The 23108-nt window shown below is 40.8% G+C and overlaps 1 protein-coding gene across 3 annotated transcripts in view; it reads left to right on the top strand.

Moving 5' to 3' along the window:
* Positions 1-23108, top strand: part of palm2akap2 (PALM2 and AKAP2 fusion) — a 79962-nt gene that overhangs the window by 2810 nt on the left and 54044 nt on the right. For 2 of the 3 annotated variants that reach the window (XM_086152537.1, XM_086152538.1), the window contains exons 2-3: positions 10641-10692; positions 21091-21171. In XM_086152537.1, coding sequence (XP_086008663.1) covers positions 10641-10692; positions 21091-21171 — 133 coding nt within the window. Of the gene's footprint in view, positions 1-2881; positions 2940-10640; positions 10693-21090; positions 21172-23108 lie in introns of all 3 variants that reach the window. The other variant, XM_086152539.1, reaches the window with a different exon arrangement.

Raw genomic sequence — 23108 nt, 5'->3', positions numbered from 1 at the left:
ACTACGATGAACATCAGAACTGGACGGTAGAGCCAAAGAAGAAGCAGACTGGAATTGAAGAATGAAAGAAGGCAATCCCTGCAGTCTTTTGCAGAGACATGTTAAATATTGTTGAAGGCGGTCATTTCTAATTGTCACCATTATGAAATATTGTATTCAGAATTCCTGTTGAGCCCAAAATGTCAATTATAGTCTATGATGTGTTCCATGATCTTCCACTCAAGTTGAAATCAGTGTCGAGGTCCATAGTTTTTTCTCAAAGTCTAATTATTATTATTATTATTATTATTATTATTACCGTTGCTATTATTAATATTGTTATTATTATTATTATTATTATTAATAATTTAGTTTAATTATCCAAAAACCTCTTTCCAACGCATTCCTTGCGAGATTGTCATTGGTAGCCCCTGTGAATGTTCATTTCTTGCATTTTTCCCAGTATTGCTCATCAGTGGCTGTTTTTTTTGTTTTTATTTTTTGTTTTTTAGCTTAGCTTGGACTACTTACGTGTGTACAGCAGTGCCAGAAAAATCCTCTGTAAACAAAAAATTTGGAACTGTCACTAAACTGCTTTTGAGTGTCCTCTGTGCAACTGTGTCTCTTCCCAGATGACACCAGTGTCAGAATTTGCTATCTCAGATACACCGATCCATCAAGGGGCTCGACGCTGCCACACTGAGTGTGATTGGCCTTTACCTCCAATCCATCATCCAATCTGAGTGTCGCTTCATCCCTGCTCGGCCTCTAACAAGGGTCAGGGTCCTACTCGCCTCCTGCTTTTGTCCCAGTCGATGCGTGGTCAATCTTTTGACACCAACACTGACTGCCATCAATGCCTGAACAGACATCAGAACTCTTGTTGCCAATTGTATGAGCACTCCAAGACAGCGCAGGGCCACCAGGAAATAGGGGTTACCAGGGACAGTTATCATTTTGGGGGGTTACCATTTTGTCTGTAATTGATCTTTACCTGGTATGCAGCTCTCATCAGTTGCTCCTTGTCACTGTTTGCATACAACAGCATCCAGGCAATGGCGTTGACTGGCAAAATGGGAGCCGTTGGGTCTGACACCCCTTGGTGAGTTTTGGTTTGCCTATCTATGACTTTTAAGACTGGATCAGGCAGATTCTGTGGAGGGAATGTCCATAGTTCAGCCAAGAGGAGGACAGCTAAAGTCCAGCATTATGGACTGCGGAGAGCAAGAATGAGGCACGGAAGACATTTCAGTCATCCAATAGTCGTCTCGACTCGCTATCGGAAACTGGTGGATGAAAGAGTGAGGTCAAGGGTATATAACTCTTCCTCACTTTATACAAAGTTGCGACATAAGTCAACAGCCATCCCACTGACTTGAACAGAAATGGAGTCTAGCAGCCATCAGAGCAAAACCCATTTGGGTGCGCACTGCTCACCACTGTACTCTTGGGAAGGGGCTAGACGAGAGCCCCTAAACCTTACCTGCTCCTGATGGACCGAACATTTCAACAATTCAACTTTTAAGTCGGGGTCAAAGTAAGACGGGCTGGGCAAAGCAGATTTCAGTATCCGGACCAGCCCAGTCAGTCTACAATCTGACAATGAAGATAAAGATCTTTAGTGAGTTACGCTGCTGGGACAGTGACTGCCATCATGGGTGTCGCAGAGCTTGGAAAACCCCTTCTACTCTTTCATTCATCATTCATCCGGACACTGAGGCTCATTTTGCTACACTAAGAGCTTCAGTCAGGGACCGGGCCATGGGATGTATAGTAAGCCTCTTGGACAGAGGACTCTCTCCTTCCCCTGTGTTGGCAGTTGACTCGTTGCTCCCTATTCTGCTTGATTTGGATATGATGTCCCCTCGGTATCCCTGAGTCTTGTTGTTTGATGGATCCAGGTCAGCTTGGGAGAGTTATGGCTCCGGTGGTGTCTCTCCTGCACATATGGGCAGCTTAGCAGGTGTATTGGGAAGAACCGCAGTGCCTGCAGTGGGTTGCATTCGAAGGGTCGCCTATGTTTTGAGGCAATGTCACAGGACGCTGCTCTTGCATGAGGCATTGATTCTCCTGCAGTACTCCACATGGTCTCCAGAGGGTGATAGGAGTACGGTGAGCTGGAACCGTAGGGTAGATGCCGGGTACCTCTCAACCCTTTCCTTTTTTTTGTGCCCACTGCACTTGTCGTAGGAATTCCAAGCACAAAAAGTCCCCCTCTGTCATCGCTCCACAGGTCGTATTTTACAGCGGCTAATCCCGCCCGTGACACCAGTGTAGTACTTCAGTGATAGGAAAATACTGCAAACTCACAGAGAGCTTGCATTTTTGACTCTCCTGTGTCCCGAACAACATCAGATAATAGCCTATACAGTAAAGTAAATAGATCACATAGGAGACTACACAATCAGACTTGTTTGAACAGTCCCACGTCTCGCCGGCAAACACCGCTACACCTAACAACATGACAAGAACATTAAAACATGAGTATTTGAGCGGTAATGATAATAACACATAGCGCCACATCGATGTGCTTGTCATTCACAACGACCACATCATTAAACACAAAGTCCCTAAAGAGTTGAAGCCGTTGCAGACGACAAGTCCACCGTCTCAGATGCGTAGCTGGTGCAGCTGGGGAAGAGTCATGCAGTTTGAAGTTTTCATGAAGTTTACATGTTCTCCCCATGTCTTGCAAAAATATATTGGAATGTCATGTTCTTCGAATGTTTTAATGGGTTTTCCAGGTTCTGCGCTTTTCCTTCCAAAGTCAAATAACATGCAGTAGTTCAACTGAAGACTTTATATCGGCCAGATGTGTGAATGACAATGTGAACGGTTGTATTTTTTATTTTACGGCCCTTTTATCGATGGGTTACTGGTCCTGTGTGTACTTTTCCTCCAGCCCAGTGACAGCTGGGATCGGCTCCAGCCCCAACGTGGCCCTGATTGCAGGATAAGAGGTAAAGTCAATGAATTAATGATTACACGATTTGTCAGTACAGCATTATTTTATGCTAAGAGTTGATTTTAGTCAAATCTGTTTGTTTTTTTTCGCAATTGTCGTTTATTCTGTTTCTGTGTTTTACGTAATCCCATTTGCTCTGTGTTTAACTTTTGTGTTGTAATTTGGGTGAAACAAACTTCTTGTTTTGACATCTAGTCAGAACAGCACATTTGATTATATTCGTGTCAAATGTGTCAAAGGACAGGTGTATGATATTCTGATACTTTTATAAACTTGATTTTCCTGGTAATTTGAATTTGATGATGCATGCTTATCTTAATATCACTCTTCTGGGCTGACGCTTTTACAGCTGTCCAGGCACAATGGATAACAAATTGCTAGATCTGCTACATTTTCAGGACTGTTTATTAATGTGAACTGTCCCTGCTAAACTAACCCATAAATTAAATAAATCTACGCGATATTCTCTCCACATCGATCCCTGATTCCACTTTTACGCTAAAATATTATTTTCATTTCAAAGCCAAAAATAGTAAAAAAAAAAGTTTTTCCTTAACCAGCTTCTGTTTTTCTAAATGTGCCATAATTCAGACTTTTAGGCCAGCAACATATTTGAAAAAATTTAGGACAGCTGCAACAATTGAATCCAAAACTTGGAACGATTGTAACGTTCCACACATAATAAAATAATACTTTCATTATGGTGATCGAATGTGGACCCATGAAAGACTCAGTCATGCAAAAGCAAGCTGGGGAGAAAAAAAACGTTCATAACATAAAACTTGTTGCACTCAACTCGGGCAAATATCTGTAACTCAAAGTTGAGAATGAAAAGTAAAACAAAATGCCCCCGAGCTTCTTGCAGACATGAGAGCATACATGTTTGGTAACATACACATCATATACTTCAAGGATTTGGGAGCACTTTGGAAAATGATGTTGAGTAAACACAGATAACTACTACATCCATAAATGAAAATTAAGTTTCTTCAATGCAAAGTATTGATATACAACAACTGTATTGCTCTATTTACAACCTTCATCCATCCATCCATCATCTGCCGCTTATCCTGCACTCAGGGTTGCAGGGGATGCATGAGCCTCGACTACTCAATATACAAACAGACAACCATTCACTCACTTTTCCCAATTTTTTTTTCCAAATAACCTGCTGTATGTTTTAGACTGTGGGAGGAAACCCACGCAGACACGTGGAGAACGTGCAAACTCCTTCGGGTCCTTCGTGCTGTGAGGTCTAAGTGCGAACCACGGCGCTATCTTCTATCTTCCAGGGCTGAAGTTGTTGCAAATGTAACCATCTTTACCTGTTTAACTGTGCAAAACTATTATGATTCTTCTTCTTCTTCTTTCGGCTTTTCCCTTCAGGGGTGGCAACCGCGAATCAACTTTCTCCATCTAACCCTATTCTCTGTAACCCCCCTTATCATATCCTCTCTCACTACGTCCATAAATCTTCTCTTTGGTCTTCCTCTAGACCTCCTGCCTGGCATCTCCAGTTCCAGCATCCGTCTACCAATATATTTACTATCCCTCCTCTCAGTCTGGCTTCTCTGACCTTCTCTCCAAAACATATCGGGACTCATTCCCGATCCTATCCATCCTGGTTACTCCCAAAGAGAACCTCAACATCTTCATCTCTGGGACTTCTAGTTCTCCCTCCTGTCTTTTCGTCATGGTAACAGTTTCTAGTCCGTACAGCATCGCTGTCTTGTACGCCTTTCCTTTCATTCTGGGCGATAGTCTTCTATCATGTAGTGCCCCTGACGCTTTTTTGCAAAACTAGTATGATAATAATCAATATATTCACAGAGCACCTTCCAGGAAAGTGCTGCTCTAGTGAGAAGGGTCGCGAGTAAGACTCAAATGGACACACAGTCAATTCATTTATTCCGCCTATCCTGCAGTGAGGGATTCAAAGGGGTTAGAAAATTCCAATTAACCTACTGCGTGTTTTTGGACTGTGGGAGGAAACCGGAGAACCCGGAGGAAACTCATGTGGACAGAGGGAGAACGTGCAAACTCCACACAGAAAGGGCCCTTCTTGCTGTGAGGTGGAAGTGCAAGCCACTGCGCCGCTGTGTCGCCAAGAAAGAAAACCAAAAAAAAAAAGTAAAACAAACCTTCACTCACACAAGCACCACTCAGGATTCATTCACAGCGGCAAACAAGTGGGTCCTCAACATTTCTTTAAAGATGTTAACAGAGCAGGTTTGCCTGATGTCAAGAGGCAAACTGTTCCCCAAATATTGGTGCACAAAAAGAAAAGGCTCTCTCGCCAATAGTCTTTTGATCAGAACCTTGAGGTGCCGTGCAGAAATAAGGATCTTGGCATCGATGAAATCCGGTGTCGATTCACCCTTAGCACAGTTGGAGCAGCTGTCCGACATCATAATGGCAGATCTTAGATGTGACAATGTATCTTCGTGATCCAGATTTATTAGTTCACTTTTAATGCAGATATGGTCAATAGTGAGAATTACTATGTACGGTAATCCCTCGCTATAACGCGGTTTACTACTTCACGGATTTGCATTGTGCATTGTGTTCCGCATTCTGATTGGCTAAAAAGTCACCACGCTTCTTCTCTACCTGTGCGTCGATAACGTTGCGGTTTAATATGTACACGTGCGTAAAACAGCTTGCCAAATTTACATTACGTACGTGCAAATTCTCTCGCAATTTCCAGTTTCTCTAAAACCCGTAATGTTGACAAAACGCTCTGGACCGACAAAAGCACCTGCGGCAGGGCCCAAAAGGCAGCGGAAGATGCTATCTATCGCAGATAAAGTTAAACTTCTGGACATGCTAAGGGAAGCTAAAAGCTATGCGGCTGTAGGTCGGCATTACGGAATGCATGAATCTTCCGTTCGTTCCATAAAGAAGGAAGAAAAAAACTGAAGGACGACAGCAGCAATGTATAATAGAGTATTTAATTGTAAAAAAAAATAAAGGTTTCTACTTCATGGATTTTGCCTATCACGGGTTCTTTTTGGAACGTAACCCCCGCGAACAACAAGGGTATACTGTATTCCCTATCCCAAACCAAAGGCAAACCCTGAAAAGCGGATACAGCTACGTGGACGTCCTCACAACCGGCTAAAGCCTTTCAAGGTGCACAGACACAGCTTGGTTAGCTCAAGTTTTGGCCTTAACTGCAAAATAATGTGCCGCCATTATAGCTACCAATGTTAGCAGTTATTAGTGACAGTAGGAAGCAAGTGGCCAGAGTCTGGATACACAACTCTAGATTGTACCGTTAGTATGTTAAATAGAATAGAACGTTATTAATCCCTAAGGATATTAAATTCCCAGAAGCCTTTAAAATAACAGTACAGTTTCCACTGAATATACTATTGATATTATTGTTTCCTTCCTGGAGAAAGTGGAGCGGTTATACAGGCAGCTCTGGCCTTTCTTGCATCCGTGATTTTAGTCCAGTCCACTTTTTTTGTCTATGTGGACGCCGAGGTACTTGCACTCGTCCAAATTGTCCAAATCCGGGAGACGGGATGGAGACGGGGTTCGGAAAAGTCCACCACCGTCTCCTTTATCTTTGTGACGTTGAGTTGCAAGTTTAGTCGGCAACTGATTCGGCCCGCAATGTGCAGAGTCGGGGTAAAAACTCTTGCAGGTGGCAGGACTGTGAGCAGAATGTCAGATTTAATGTAGTCTAAAGGTTAATGTTCTTCAAAAGCACGATATAAACCCTTGTGTCTGAAATCGCATAGCTGGATTTCCAAAAATTGCACAATATTTCCCTGGAACTTTCTGTGACAAGCAGCGGGAGAACCCAAGCTACCCTGACAGCCATTCTATCATCCATCCTAAGCATCTAAGAATAAGAGATTAGCATCTTAAAAAGAAGACAAAAAAAAAAACTTTACTGAAATACAGCACAACACAAGTAAAATTTAACCTCGCAACACCAGGGGAACAGTCAGTGGTTCAGTATTTTTCGCTAGGACAGATCTGGGCCACATCCATCCCATTCTGCGTTTTTTATCCGGCCTATTTTCCTATTTTTTTTTCAACCTATTTTTTATTTATTTATATAATTTGTATTTAGAAACTTATTTTTTTCCTTTTGTTTAATTTCGAATGGATGATTATATACAAAATACAATTATATGATAATGAATGATTTTAAAGTTGAAATAAAATGCCAAAAAAATTAAATATTTCAATTTTCATTTGTTCAATTCACATAATACCTAGTTGGCTCGCGTATAAAAATGAAATAAGAAAAATTGCCCGCCAGTCAAAATAACTTCCAACCCCTGGGTTAGGAGAAGCTTAGGAAAAGTACATCATCAGTGGTTTTAAATGTAATCTGTTATTTGTGTTTTTAAATTTCCTCGACCTTTCTGGATAAAAATCAAAGTGCATTGCATGAATTGATTATTTGAATAAGATAAAATCTGTAAACAGAGGAGACAGAAAGTGTAAATTTAGAAAGGGAGACAAGTGAAACCAGTCAAAAATATATTCACTTTTAAATGTCGCTAAGTGTAAATATTGAATCAGGAATAATCAGGGAAATGTAATAATTGGGAAATTGCTCTCTAGAATGGTTAACATATGTGTTTAGATTTGTGAGTCACTCTTTACTCAATCAAGAAAATCTCTAAGAGAACAACATATAAAAAAACAACATTGTCATGTGGGGGAAAAGTAAGCATGAATGGAGGAAAATAACAGGCCTCACCGACCAAAAAACTTAATTTTCACTTAAATCTGTCTGTAGAACCAGCCAATTTGAATTTGAACTGTACAAATTGTTCTAAAAATTTGAATATAAATTTGAAAACAATGTGTAAACAGATTTGTCTTTTAAAAAAAGACAAATTCCTCACACAAGTAAAAGTTCAAAAGGAGATTCTTTGATACATTTTGACAGAGAACTTCTATTGGCTGAAAGGCAACATATTTTATAGTATAGAATTATAGTTGATAAATATAGTTAATGAATCATAGTAAGTAGACTGGCTGATTATTTGTATGTGACACCAACAAATGTAAGTACTTTAACTGTTAATTGCAGCATTTGAAGTGAAGTGGATGCTTAAAATCATTAGCTCACACACATGTGTGCGTGGGTGCACACACACACACACACACACACACACACACACACACACACAAACATAGTGTTTTCCACATGACTAACAAAACCTCATACATTAGGAAATAAAATTGAAATCAGTCATGTGGTTGAGTAAAGTCATTCTAACACCTTTAATCATTATCAGGCAGATGTGTGTTTTCATGTCCATTTAGGATGAAAATACACCCGTTTAAATGACGGTCAAATTGATGATAGAAAAAAACTGCACCATATCTGACACTGACAGGCCCTTTAGATGTGCACACTTTCTTTTTTAGATATTCATTTATTCCCTTTGACTCCTATAAACTCTGCCTTTTTGTTGTTGTTGTTGCTTAGTGTGTGTGTGTGCTTGTGTGTGTGTGTGTATGTTTTTCCTGCCGCTGGTTCCACATCTGGTGGCTATTACTTTTGGGCCTGGATAAGGAGGCGGAGCCGGACTGACTATGCAGTGAAGTCACTGTGTAGTCGTGGCATTGCTGGGAAACAATGATGCTGTTGTCTTTGACCGCGACCGACCGATGTAACCGATGCCAGAATGGAGGCATTCGGTGGGGGGGCAATAGAATTTTAGTAGGGTGAAGTTGACGTCCGTGACAAAAATGAGAGGAAACATGAGTCTAAGAACAATAGAATAGAGAGGAACTAGTGTGACGACTTGAATCATAATGACTTGTAAGTACAGAGACGTGATTTGTAATGCCAGTGTGAGCAGGCCGTGTTACAGCCGTGTAAATATAGGTGTAAAAGGTGTAAAAGGAGGTGAAGGCGGGTGTTCGGCTTCTGCAAGCGATGACATCAGGCAGCTGCAGACGTTGAGCACAAAACTGCCAGCCTATATAATACTTCTATAATTTATATTTGTTTTTGAGGTAACAAGCGTGAGAAAGAAAGGGGCAGTTGTACAGAAAAAACAAAAAAACAAACAAAAAAAAAACCCCTTTCCATTTCAATTACTATAACCGTCGGATAAAGTCAATAAACTGATAACAAAAAGTGCTAATTACATTGGCTGCAAACATTTTGAAAAAGTGTTCACAATGATAATCATTAGTATTTTGGGCGGATTAAAAAGTAGATGGGTATATCACACTGAAGCCCTAGTTAAGTTTAAATGATTTTCTACTATTATTTATTATTGTTATATTTTTCTTGTAACTCTGGCACAACAATTTCCTTCGGGATAAATAAAGTTGTTCTTATTCTTATTCTTTAGTTCAGCTTATGACTGTTGACAAACCTTATTGTAGTAATGGAGCATTCTTCTAATATTTTCAGCTCAGCGGTATATTGACATGATTGTGTTAGTTAAGTTCTTGATTGCTAGTTAAAATACAGAGACGGCGGACGAACAATTTCGTTTGTTAATCGTCTTATCAGACTTTACATTTTTTACCAGGTTAGTTGTGAAAGCCAGGCGCAGTAACAATAAATGCAACGACTTCCACCTCTACAGAAAGTTATTACCTGTCAATCATCAGAAGCTTCAGTTACCATAGAAACAATAACTTTAAAAATCTATTCCAAAGGTCTTTTTCTGTAAAACCAAAACATTTTAGGTTCAAAGTCATCCGTCGCATTTTTCAATCACTACTAAAACAGCCCATAATACCTGGTTAGATTAAAAGACACATATGCAATGTGTGTTTAAACATAACCAGGTATAATGGACTGTTATCATGTGACATTATAAAACATTTACGATGGCGTCATCTCAAGGGTTACTGACAATTGGATAAATTAGCCAATAAATTAGCCATAAATAATCAGCAGCAATGAATGATTTGAGGCAAGATCGGTTTATATTCAATACCAGCTAAACTGCACTTTTATAGTTAATTGCGTCCTATTTTATCGTCAAAGGTTCTCAATATTGTAACACAGTGGCAAGTTGATAAATTGAACTGTCATCATCTTTCCATTTCTTCTGCAAAACTGCCCAAACTCATAAAATGAATGAATGCACAAATCAAAATTATAATCCTTGACATAAATCTGGCAAAAAAAAAAAAAAAAATTAAAAACAATTGCAATTCCCCTACTCTTTGGCTTCCAGACATGTAAAATGACATCTTTGTCCAACACCCGCCTCCCGAACTTTATTGTCCGTCTGCTCAACAACCCTCCCACCCGGCGGCTCTGCTCCTCCCAGCTGTTTAATCACACATGGCTCATGTCTAAAAAGAGTAGAGGGAGGGGACAAGTGGGTGGAGAGAAAGCGAGCCACAAGAAAGAGTGAATGATAGAGGCACATCGGGAGAGGGAGTGAATTCGAGCTGCATGCCGAACGTGAGACACATGGCCAGTGAATGAGATATCGTCGCTCTCGCTTCAAGCCGATCCGTCCAAAATCTCACCTCTGCGCTTGGATTATCCCTTGGGGGGGGGGAAGGATACCGGTCCCACGTCGTCTCCTTCCATTCCCTATCTCTCCTTTATCACCCCGCCAACTCTTATTTCTTTTTTTTTTACCGTGGCACTCCAGCTCGCTGTCCTCCCGAGTTCTCACCTCTTCTTTTTTTTTTTTTTTTTTTTTTTTCGATTCCCCCACCCCCTGATCTGCCTTCCCAGGATGTCGTGTGAAGAGGCTCAGCTCCACAAAGAGAGGCTGCAGGCCTTGGCGGTAAGTCCAAGTGTGCTAATAGCTTTCGCCTTCGTTCTCTCCTCGGCCTTCGGGCGATCCGTCCAGTCATCGGGACGACCGCGAGCATCTTTCATCTTACCTGTATTTCCCGCATTTCGTCGACTCGTCCCGTCCTCCGTCTCTCATTCCCCGTCATCGTATTTCCCATCGACATCCCGCTCACCTGGTTGACGAACATGTACATGGTAAAAGTGATCACGTGTCACGAAAACACCAGTAAACGTGAAGAAACGTCCAACAAACCGCTCACGTACATCGAGGATCTTGCTCTCAGCATGCAGCGGAACCCAGATCACTTTTTTTTTTTACGCAAACCTGAACAGAGGTTGAGTCCAGCGACAGTTGCTGTTTTAGAAGTAACTCAGATGTTGGTTTGTCAATATGGAGAGTTGGTATCCCTTTTTTCTTTTACTATGAGTTGCAAGAAAATAGTGTATAACCCATTTTTGTTTACGGATGTTTTCAATATCAAAGCGGATTGGCTCAATTTGCCGAAAAAGTCTTTTTATAAGCATCGGCCTCTGCCTTAGTCCCCTTGTTGCCCTTCAGCTGTTTTTTTTGCCTCGCTCTCCACGCCATACGTCATCTTGTTCCAATGCCTTTTTTGAGGGAAAACCACCTCGATGGAAAATCAGGTCGGTTTCGGGGTGAGGGGTGAGGGGGCGAGTGTCTGCCTCCAGTCGTTTTTCTTCTTTCGCTCACCCTGTGCCATCAAGGACGCATCCTTAAAACAAAAGTTAAACCAGTCGTCGCTGCCCAGGACTAAATTTGGGGCCGGAGTGATCCACGGCATACCACACATGTTCAAAAGGCACAGAAACACACACACACACACACTCATACTCTCAAGTGAGGAGAACAGTTGCAGATGGTGAAACTATTTTGGCCACACTGAAACATGGCTGCCGTGCCCAGCCGCATTTATTTGCATCCGTGGGACTCCTCAAAAGAAGAGCGGGAGCGAGAAACTGATCGGATCAAGCGTTGAGGTTTCTCGCTTTGCTGTTAAGGCTAAAAAGCACGTTTAGAAACATGGACTCCGATATCGAATTCCTTGGTGTAAAAATAGTGGAATATTGATATGATGGTGGTGAAAGCTGTCAATGCGATTTTGATTTAGCGTGAAATCCGACAGAGGGTGTAAAGACATTAACATTAACAACAGTCAGTAATGAATAAGCACCATAAATTGTGTGGACGGAGCACAGGCCCCGTCACCATAACAAAAGCATTGCAAAGTCATTTATACTCTGATATTGCCGCTGTTGTGATACTAAACACCGGTCGGCTCTGGGACGGGAGTGCTTAATCTTGAGTTTCGTCATGTATATTCAACAGTTATGACTGAGACGGCCGCCGTTCTTCTGGATATATACAGATGCTCTGGCCAGCATCGGTGAAATGAGGGCGATTATATCGACGAGACTGCGCTCACTATTTGCATAAACACAACCAAGCATGCAACACCAGATGCTCGATAACGACAGGAACATTCTGACTCATGTAAAACGGCATCAAAAATGTATCCAGTCGAACAGGTATGAAACAGCGCTGGACGTTACCTCGACGAAAATAATGCATTGGATTAAATTGCAATTGAATGCAAATGCTCTGTCTACACGCTCCAACGCGCTAATATGTATATTAGGGCTGTCAAACGAATTAAAGTTTGAATCTGATAAATTGACCCATCGATTAATTAATTTAACAATGACAGGGCATTAATTAATTTAGATTAATCGTGGTTAATTTAGATTAATCGTGATTAATACACACTCATCATTAATCGTGTTTCATTTTGAGGGGGCATAAAGACTGGTGACAGACGGAGAAAAAAGGATGAATATAGAAAAATATACAGGACGGTCTCAGAAAATTAGTATATTGTGATAAAGTTCTTTATCTTCTGTAATGCAATTACAAAAACAAAAATGTCATACATTCTGGATTCATTACAAATAAACTGAAATATTGCATGCCTTTTATTATTCTAATATTGCTGATTATGTTTTACATCTTAAGAAAACTCCAAAATCCTATCTCAAAATATTAGAATATCATGAAAAAGTCATTTTTGTCTTTTTAATTGCATTACAGAAGATAAAGAACTCTATCACAATATTCTAATTTTCTGAGACACTCCTGTATATATACTCTCTTAACTCATGTTTTATTGAAACCGAAGGAAACATGGTGCCAACATCGCAAACTAAATAAACGAATAAATTAAATATACCAACAGCATCATATTCAACAACCACATTTTGCTTTTAATCAAACAAATAGCCAAATTTACGAGGCCCTCGTTCAGCCAGCCGCCGAGACAGACTGACTTGTTTACATCATCTGAGGCCCCGATGTTCCATGAGGGTTTGGCGCCAGCCTGGCATCGCGGTCGCCATAGTCAAGGAATCCCCTGCTAATGTCTTCTCGGTGCTGATGTGGTATTTGAAGCAGGAAGCGCTTCGGTAAAATGAAAATCCCCTCCTGCGGAGTGCGACAACTACTTAATGTCGCTTGTCCCGTCTTGTTTTTTTTTTTCCAATATGTTGTTTGGAGCCATTCATCTCGATTGAGCGGTGTTGGAGGATTTGCGCAAGAAAAAAAAGGAATTTTGGGATTTTGAGTTATTGTCTGCTGTGCATGCTCAAATTATGTTTTTACATTTTTAATCAAATGGGTTGTGCGAATCAATCGAGCTGGATGGCAGTTATATACTAATGTGAAACCAGTACTGAGGACTCAGACAAGAGTTAGTGTTAGTAGAGATGGACAAGGCAGCAGATGCCGGAGATCTGCTGTCTCATCTTAGGTCAGTATCAGGTCTCGGTATATTTTATTTTGAAGGGTTATAAACCCTATTCCATGGTTAATGCAAAATGCTTGGTCTGTGATGGAACTAGTCTGATTCATTACATTACATCACATTACATTTGGCAGACGCTTTTATCCAAAGCGACTTACAATAGAGGACATAGGGACCGCAAATAACACTTGCTGATTCATAACACACAGGCCCATTGTTTTAACATATTCTTTTTTTGGCATACCGCATTGTATGCAGTGCGGTATGCCAAAGAATGACCTGTCGTTATACTTATATCATAGGTGTCAAACTCTGGCCCGCGGGCCAAATTTGGCCCGCACTGTAATTCTATTTGGGCCGCAAAGCCATACCAAATGACTATTAGAGCCGGGCCGCCGGGATAGTTTACAGTGCATGCATTGCTAATTCTACAAATCCAAGAATTTTCTGCTGGTGTTTTGGCACGAAAATCCCAACAGGACCCATAAACGCCCTCTCCTCTTTTGACAGTAGTCATAGCGACCTTATGCTAATACTGGCTCCCTGCCTTACTTAGGCAGAAAACAGGATTTTACATGTGTGCAATATTAAGTTTTATATTGTGTAGTATTGCGCATTATATTTAGTTTTTAAGCAAAACTTGTTTGGGTCCGTATGAAAAGGTTCATTGTTATATCTGGAGGAAGATTTTTTTCAGCAGATATCAATGTTCCCAGTTTTGAATTTTGACCCACTGTGTATTTGAGTTTGACACCCTTGACTTATATGATGTTTATTTGTCAGTCAAGTATAACAATACTCGATCATTCTCTTGCCCTGCCCTTGGAAGATGCTGATGCCAACAAAGGTGGAGAACGTTGATATTGAAAAACACAAAATTCCCGTCAATGGTGTTTTTCAATGCTAATATGTCTAATCCACGGTTTAAAGATAAGAAAAGGACTTACACACAGTTCATGTATTTTTTAATTATCATGCTCTTCTTCCACTTCACTGGCATTGTTAACTGACCGAACCACTGCACAAAGAGGTACAGCGGCAGGAGCGGCGGTGTCTGTACAGCTGGCACACAGACAATTTCATCAATAATTTACACTTAAGGTCTGTCTTCATCAATTTCTAGGCGGTTCCGAAACCAAACTGGTGTCGGACTTCAAATCTTACCGGGAAAATATGACGAAAAGCATGTAATGTGGGGGTCATCTCAGGGTTCTCGCACATATTTTCCAAATTTACATTTCACATCACATTCGGGCTCCCAGACAATAATCACTGCGACGCAGGAAGTAGAGGAATCGTCTTTGGAAACGGGTCGATTCCCGGCTCCTCCCAGCGTGTCGAAGTGTTGTCGAGCGAGACGCTGATCCCCAAACCGCTCCCCTGGTGCTGATAGACAGCAGCCTCCTGCTCCCGGTTCATCCATGATGGCTTTTCCAATGAGGGATCAATAGATGATTTGTAATTTTGAAACGCCTGATTTGAAAGTCCCATCCCGAGGGGAGTTCAACTCGAACGCTAGTTGATCACAAGGCCGCATATAGAGACATACAACCGTTCCCTCTCTCATTCACACGTCCGGGTGATTTAGGGTTTCACATGAACCTCCTGCATGTTTTTGGACTGTGGGAGGAAACCGGAGAACCCAAAGGAAACCCACGCAGACGCGAGGGAGAACATGAAGGCTCCTCACAGAGAAGGTCCCTGTTGTGATCTTTTCCCGGGGCCCTATGAGGCGGAAGCGCTGCCTTAACCAACATACAACTGAACCCAAGTCTGTAAAATTAGTCTTTATTTTTTATTATTATTATTATTATTATTATTATATATTGTATATATTATTATATATATATATATTATATATTATATACACTGCTCAAAAAAATAAAGGGAACACTTAAAAAAACACATCCTAGATCTAAATGAATGAAATATTCTTATGAAATACTTTGCTCTTTACACAAAATCACACAAAAATGATCAATGGAAATCAATTATATCAACCCATGGAGGTCTGGATTAGGAATCACACTCAAAATTAAAGTGTAAAAACAAACTCCAGGCTGATCCAACTTTGATGTAATGTCCTTAAAACAAGTCAAAATGAATCTGTGTTGCTTCCTGAGTGGACACTATGATTTCACAGAAGTGTGATTGACTTGGAGTTACATTATGTTGTTCAAGTGTTCCCTTTATTTTTTTGAGCAGTATATATATATTACATATTATTTATTTATTTATTTATTTATTTATTTATTTATTTAACAAATAACTTATTTTACACATAGTAATCCACTTAAAAACCTGCCGGGAGCTGGTTTTAAGCGAAGCAGTACAACTGTGTTATAGTTTTTTTTTTTCTTTTTTTTGTAAGATAACAACATAACTGAAAGCATCCATCATCTGCCTCAACAAAGGAGGTGTTATTCATTGGGTCTAATCTGAGGGTCGATCCGTTAGTTTGCGCATACAAACAGACCGTGATTCCCACGGTCCGACAATGATTATAGCATCTCAGCTAACAGTGGTGTTTGTTTCTGCAGCTACAAATTGGGCAGATTAAAGAAAAAGTTGTAATTGCATGCTGTTTAATCCACACCAACAACTGCTGGTTCATTAACATGTAATTAACGTGTTAGGAGCCTTTTAGTTTCTTTACCCCGCTCTCTTTCCCACAGTGTGTGTGTCTGTGTGTGTGTGTGTGTGCGTTGACAGGCATGTTAAAATCCAAAGGGTTGGGGTCATCTCTGCACATTGCAGTGCGGTCACAGAATGAACGTCTGCACTTTCACACTTCTAGATGTGTGGTTTGTGATAATATTTTAAAGGGGGTGTTCAAACGTATGAACGACTCATTCCATAGGTTCAAGTATCAATTTCCATGAAACAGAATTTATGTTATGCATTTTAGCTCCCGTTTGCATCCACACATGTATATTTTTAAGCGCTACTTGATGCCGTACGTGTTCGGTGTGGTTATCCCGGAGGGCGGGCCGTCGCCAGTTCCTCTTGGTCGGCGGCGTGCGTGAGCAGGGGTGAAGGTGGGGCTGCCTGGCGACCTTGGCGTGCACGGTGATTTGTGACAAGCGAGGATGGGGTGTCGTGGACTACATTAAGAAAGGGGAAGAGGGTGAAGAGCTCAGTGGCCCGCAGTTTCCCTCTTCTGTGAAACGTACTGCGCAGCGGCATCGAACGCTTTATTAAAAACTCTAAAATGCCCAGAACGAGACCCTAAATGCAGGATTAAGTGGTGGAGAAATTTCAGGTATAAGTGCGTGAAAAACACAAATTTGGGCATTTTTACGGCCTGCGGGAAACATCTGGCCCGTTTTGCTTTTTTATCCAGCCCCACAAAATATTTCCCTTGAATATTGTAATACATTTTCAGTCAATATTGAATTTAGAAACTCCTTATTTTTTTCCTTTTGTTTCATTTTGTATGGATGATTACATACAAAATGACTCAAATGACTCATTAATGATTTTTTAAGTTGAAATAAAATGCCAAAAAATGTAAATATTGAAATTGCAATTTTTGGGGGGTTCAATTTACATGATAATTTACATGTTTGCCCGCGCATAAAAATGAAATGAGAAATATGGCCGGCCAGCCAAGATAATTGCCACCTTTGAGTGAGCAGATTTAATTTAGTTTAAGTCTCAGTTCAGTCTCCACCGCAGTGACGTCGTTTATGTCACTGTGGATTTTAAAGCTTTCTGTTTGTTACCACCGTTGGCATAACGGCACAAGCTTGCTTTATGGACTTCAGAAATTTATTGGGGGGAGGTATGGAGTATGCTTGAGGCAAAGTCACGGGGAGCGGGGGTGTTGGTTAGCTGAAGGTCTGGATTGCAAGGCATTACATACCAGCTAAAATTAGCAGCAGCTGTCTTTGGCCGGGACATTCTTGCTTTTTTTGTGTGTTTTTTTTTTTTTTATTTGCACATGCTTGTGCGTAACTAGGAACTACTGCTCGTAAAGACTTGATACAGAAGCGGGTAAAACGCAACGCAGGCAAACCTGGGAGTTCCGCAATTTGTTTTGTTTTATTGATATATCAGCACGACGGGAAAGTGTGGATAAGGACAGAAATTCCGCAGGGGGTCGAACAGATGCAGCTGCAGCAAAATACTGGTCTCGCTGCGGCTGAATTGGAAATGAGCCTGTTTTTAAGTGAACTTTGCATCATGCTACTTGGCAACCTCGAAATAGTTTTCAGGAAAACGTTCAGGGGGGCGCAGAAATGCGTTTTTTGCGTTCGTTGAGATGAGAATAGTCGCCACCTGCTGCTTTCACATGACAATGGTATGCATGATATTTCGTAGAAGTGCCGAGTTTGAGTTCACCCACAGCGCTGATTCAGGCCCACTGGGTCAACATTCTGGCCTATTTTTATAAGAACCCAAGTTGACTCTGCGAAAATTATTTTGTTAGATGGATTTTATCAGCTTGTAGTCATTTTTTGTGCCAATTAATCTTCCAAAAAAAAAAAAAAGGCTAAAAGAAAATGACACCAATGTCCAAAGTGTCAACAGTGTAAAAATGCCAAATATGTAAAAAAAAAAACAAAAAAAAAACATGACTTAATGATCCAAATTTTGCAACGCTGACAAAAATGGAGAAATGTCAGAAGACCGAGTTTTTTCTGTGACAAAGGTCAGGTCAGTGATGCTGCGTCGAATGTCTGAAAACGGTTGAAAGCGCATGAATCAAAGCGACAGCCCTGGTTTTCCCAAAGAAAGCTCGAATAAATGTGTTGATTAAAAATGGATGGACTGGTCCCTGCCACCCTCATTTCAGCTGTGGTAAAACAAAGAAAACGGCACAATCGATCAACAGGAGGCAAAGGCGACGAGATCGGTTTATTGTATTAATGTAGTGACATAAGAAACAACTGCAATTCTTCCGCACGGCAATGTTGTTGTAACTTGTGCCGAAGGGGAGAAAAGACGGGGCCGTGCTTCGGGAGCCCCGCTGTGCACTGCAGCTTCCCTCAGCAGAATCATTTTTGCAATATTGACACGTGCTGTGTTTCGGCATCCGATGTAAACAGATCCATGTGATCGCAGTTGTTTTGCGAACATTCATGCATTCTTTCATTATCCATACCGCTTATCCTGCCCTCAGGGTTTTTTGGGGAGGCTGGGGTCCATCCCAGCTGCCGGGTCGCCAGTCGATCGCAGGGTCAAATATAGACGCACGCAACTGTTCACAAGCTAATTCGCACGTCAGGGAAATATAGGGTCTCCGGTGAACGGCCTGCATGTTTTTGGACCGTGGGAGGAAACCAGAGATCCCGGATGTTCTCTCAGAAAGGCCCGATGTCGGAATCAACCGGGGACCTTCTTGCTGTGAGGTGGAAGTGCTAACCACCACCCTACCGTGCCGCGTTTACTATCACTATTAAACAACGCCGACGTACCATTTTGTAAGCTTCAACCCCCATGATCGGAACGACACAGGCGTTTAGTTGCTCTGCGGAATGAGGTAGGAAAGTGAGACCGGCCACAAAGAATGGAGTTTAACGTTACGCTGCCACCAACTGGAATCACCTAAAATAGGGGTCCCCAAACTTTTTCCTGCGAGGGACAAAATAACTTTTCCCTTCTCTGACGAGGGGCCAGTTTGTAACAAAAAGTGGAAGGATTGCAGGTGTCTTGAACCCTTTCTGGGATCTTGACAGAAAAAAAAAAAAATCTGAAAATAAATAATAACATTATTAATGAAAAAAATAATAACCAAATAACCCTTTTCAAGTTTTTCACAGAAAAAAAGAACAATAACTTTCTTGTAGACACAATTGTTTGGAGCTCTCATATCAAATTCACTGTTCGAAGCAGAAAGCAAGCAGGCTGTGAAACCCAACTTTCACTACCAGTATGGTTGCAGAATGGATTTTATCCTGGTACATTTCATTATGATTATATTTGTATTATTATTTGCATCATGATTATAAGATCATAATGCATCTCTGGTATTGTTTTTGGGCCAGGAAAAATGGGGAGGCGGGCCGTATCCGGCCCCCAGGCCGTAGTTTGGGGACCTCTGACCTAAAACATCACATTGGCAACACAAGAAATATTACAAAATAAACTTTTGTGTGTGTCACGTCCGCTTTCTAAGCTACATTGCTTCATTTGCGTAACACATGTTGGTTGCATTTAAATTAGAAACGCTTGCGCAAACCACCAAGTCTACAATGGGCTGTTTGCGAGCTGCAGAGGGCTTTCTCAACTGTGTAAATGAAACTCAACTGTGTAAATGAAAATTTGAAAAATTCAATGGTGACTGACTTACAGTAGACAGGAAAGTTTTTTTTTTTTTTCCACTGCAAGTGGAAAGCAGCAAACAAATTAGAAAGAAAGTCCCAGTGAGTCAGAGCGTGGGAAGTCATGACGGTGTCACCAGGAATGCCAACATATTTTCTGCAGGGTGAGAATGTGCGCTTGAGGAGAGCACAGTTAGCACAGCAGAGTTCCTTTATGTTTGCATTTATTTCTAATTTTTAAATCTAATTTATTCTGTCACAAGACAGAAACCCTTAGGAGTGAATAGCATGCCCATTCTGCCGTACACTGGAATTTCTGCACAAGATATACGTCTATATAAGTTTGTCTGCTAAAGTATCCTTGGGCAAGACACTGAACCCTCCATCTGCTCCATCTTTAGATTTATTATGACTGCGCATCTTTTCAAATGTCTATTTCATCACAATAGTTATTCTGATTTATATAGTTATTGCTATTTTTTATTGCTGCCTGAGGAGAGCTTTTACCATATTTAATCGAGTCCAAGGAGGGAAAAGAGAAGCTTGAAAGCAGGAATAAAAAGAAGTTTATATATCACCCAGAATGTCTGTTTTTAATATTGATCAAATGAGTAAGCTGATTGTTTAGAGAGCAGAGCCATTGTTAACAGATTTTGAAAATATAATATTTTATATTTTCCCAACAATGACTGCAAGGACACTTGGCCAGGATAAAACATTGTCATATATATATATATGTATACATATATATTTTTTCTATTATTGAGAGTTAGACTTTGATTTATTTTCTGTACTCCATTTGAAGTCCTATTTTGTGTCCTTCTGCTCATATTCTTTTCTTTTTTTTACAGCCCTTTTTTTGGGTTTTCTCTAATGTTTATATTTAGCAAACAGGCATTGTCCCCAAAATCCTTGTTCTGTTTCCAAGGATCCAGAAATATATCCATGTCTCATTTTGCAGCATCTGTGGCCCTTAGGGCGAAAGCAGGATTGTTTTACAATACATTTCAGAAAAAGTAGACAATCGTCTTTTCTTCTACCGGGGATTATTATCTAAATGTCATACATCCACACAGTGTGATCTGAAGACATTTTAATTTCTTATTCATATATCTCAAATGGATTCTTTCCCTACATCCAGTTGATACATAGTTCAATACTGCAATATTTCATAATCATCCTTCATATGCAACTTTAATATCCTTGACTGAACAAAAAGAAATATTCCCCATAAATGCATTGTTTTCTATATTCAGCGGTTTATGAGACAGCGCTGTTTAAAGTCCTTTTTTTTTTGTTTCCCAGGAGAAGAGAAAACGGCAGACTGAGATTGATGACAAAAGACGCCAACTCGATGACCTGGTATTACAGCTGCAACATCTCAAGGTAGGTCTGTGTGTCCTGAAGACGGTGGTTTTCACTTTTATTGAAATAATGTTTCTCTGCGCTGGATTCAAGGGGAGAAACCATATGAACAGTTGCCACATTTTCCACCAAAAGTCCAGCAAAAGAACAGTGAAGCCAATTGATATCAGATCCTGTCAGATCCCCTTCTACTAATGACACACTTTGGGATTTGTCAGCAAATAACAGGACAACAAAAATGAGACCAAAAATAAGCGCTTTGAGATACTTCGTAGTCGGCGACTCAAACTAAAATAGATGTTGTCACTATGATCTCACATTCATTAGCTTTAGCACATTAACACATTAGGGGTAAAAGCTAACTGTAACTTGAATGAGCTTTCAATATCATATACTGTATTTTCTGCACTATAAGGCGCACCTAAGAGCGTTTAATCTTCTCAAAAACCGACAGTGCGCCTTATATATGATTTTTTTTTAAAATAGGCCATTCATTGAAGGAGCGCCTTATAATCCAGTGCGCCTTATGGTGTGGAAAATACAGTGTACCCAGGTCTGCAGAGGGGCTTGATCCCATCCCAGCACGTGAGCTGTTGACGTTTGTGTGTTATAGTTATAGTTTTTTGGCCTGAATTAGAGCAACCACTACTCTGGGGCAGGAATGGTGATAGGACAGATGCAAAGGGTCTTCGCAGCTTTTCTGAGGCACCCGTTGTTGTAGATCGGGGGTTGATTATCTGTTGTGCACTGGATGCAATGAGCATTTTTATCAAATTGCTCTCTATGGAGCAGCGGAAGGTTACCAGCATTTCTTGCGATAGTCTGGCCAACTTTAGATTCCTCAAGAAAACAATCGCTGCTGTGCCATTTTTTCACCAGTGCCCTGGTGTCCTGCTCAGGTTAGGTCCTTGGTCTTTTCCAGCATTTCAAGAGACGTTACTCACTGAGCAACAGTCGACTCGGTTCTGTAGCTCCACTTTTTTAGACTTTTTTTTAGAAAAGATTTTTAGAAATCTGCCAATTGGTGCCAACCATCAAACTTCTATCTATGAAAATCACAGTTACCGCTGTGAAACTAGATGCAGTGATATTTAGACCCTGGATATTTAAGAAATTGATGGATGCCTGGTGTTTTATAGCCCTTAATGCTGCTAAGATTGACAAGAAAAGCAAGGTTGTCAATCACACAGGTCATGGTCTGTTGTTCCCAAATCTTATGATTGCAACTGGCCTTTGTTTTATTTCTTGCAAACATTTCACCTCCCTCCCAAGAGACTACTTCAGTTTTAACAGACTGTGGAGAGTTTTCCGGTATACAAGTGCTGGGGTTGGTTTAGTTATTCTAACATGCGCGTTGCTGGGCTTGAATGCATTAATTTGTGTACCATTAAATAAATGTGCGCATCAACAAATGTAACACTTCAGGCAACTCTCCGGAGTTGACTTTTGAATAGACGATCGTTGAAAAACAATAGAAGTCTTTAGACTCGCCTCAGTGGAGGTTTGGAGGGGAGTCACCAGGGCCTAGGGTGGGTCTTTTGCCTCTCTGGATGAGACTGAGGGTAGTTCTGCTGTAGGTGCATGTCTGTCTGGTTTTGGGACCCATCTCACCGCCGAGATTGGTCGACTCCTTTCTCAAACCATCTATCTTTTCTGGCCAGAATGTGGACACTCCTTGTCCTTCGGGTCCAGAGTCCTGTCCAGAAGAGGTGTCTCTTTAGTGTTGGGCCATCTGTATGTGTGCAGCAATGGGTCAATTTACCCATTGCTGTCTTTTTAGGTGAATTTTTTTTTCAATGAAATACTGGTCTGTCTTTGACTTTTCTTGAAAGTGTGTCAGGTAGCACCTTGTATTGCTAAAAACTTTTAACATAAATCTAGATTTTAGACATAGCTACTTATTCCAAAACCACCAGCGGGAAAAGGGTACTTGCATAGAGAATTCTTGTGCGATTAAT

Source organism: Fistularia commersonii, chromosome 9, assembly GCF_037954325.1.
Source record: "Fistularia commersonii isolate RoL2024-O1a breed Wild chromosome 9, RoL_Fcom_v1.0, whole genome shotgun sequence".
Taxonomy (NCBI): domain Eukaryota; kingdom Metazoa; phylum Chordata; class Actinopteri; order Syngnathiformes; family Fistulariidae; genus Fistularia; species Fistularia commersonii.
The sequence above is the reverse complement of the archived record's forward strand: the minus strand, read 5'-3'. Positions and strand labels throughout refer to the sequence as shown.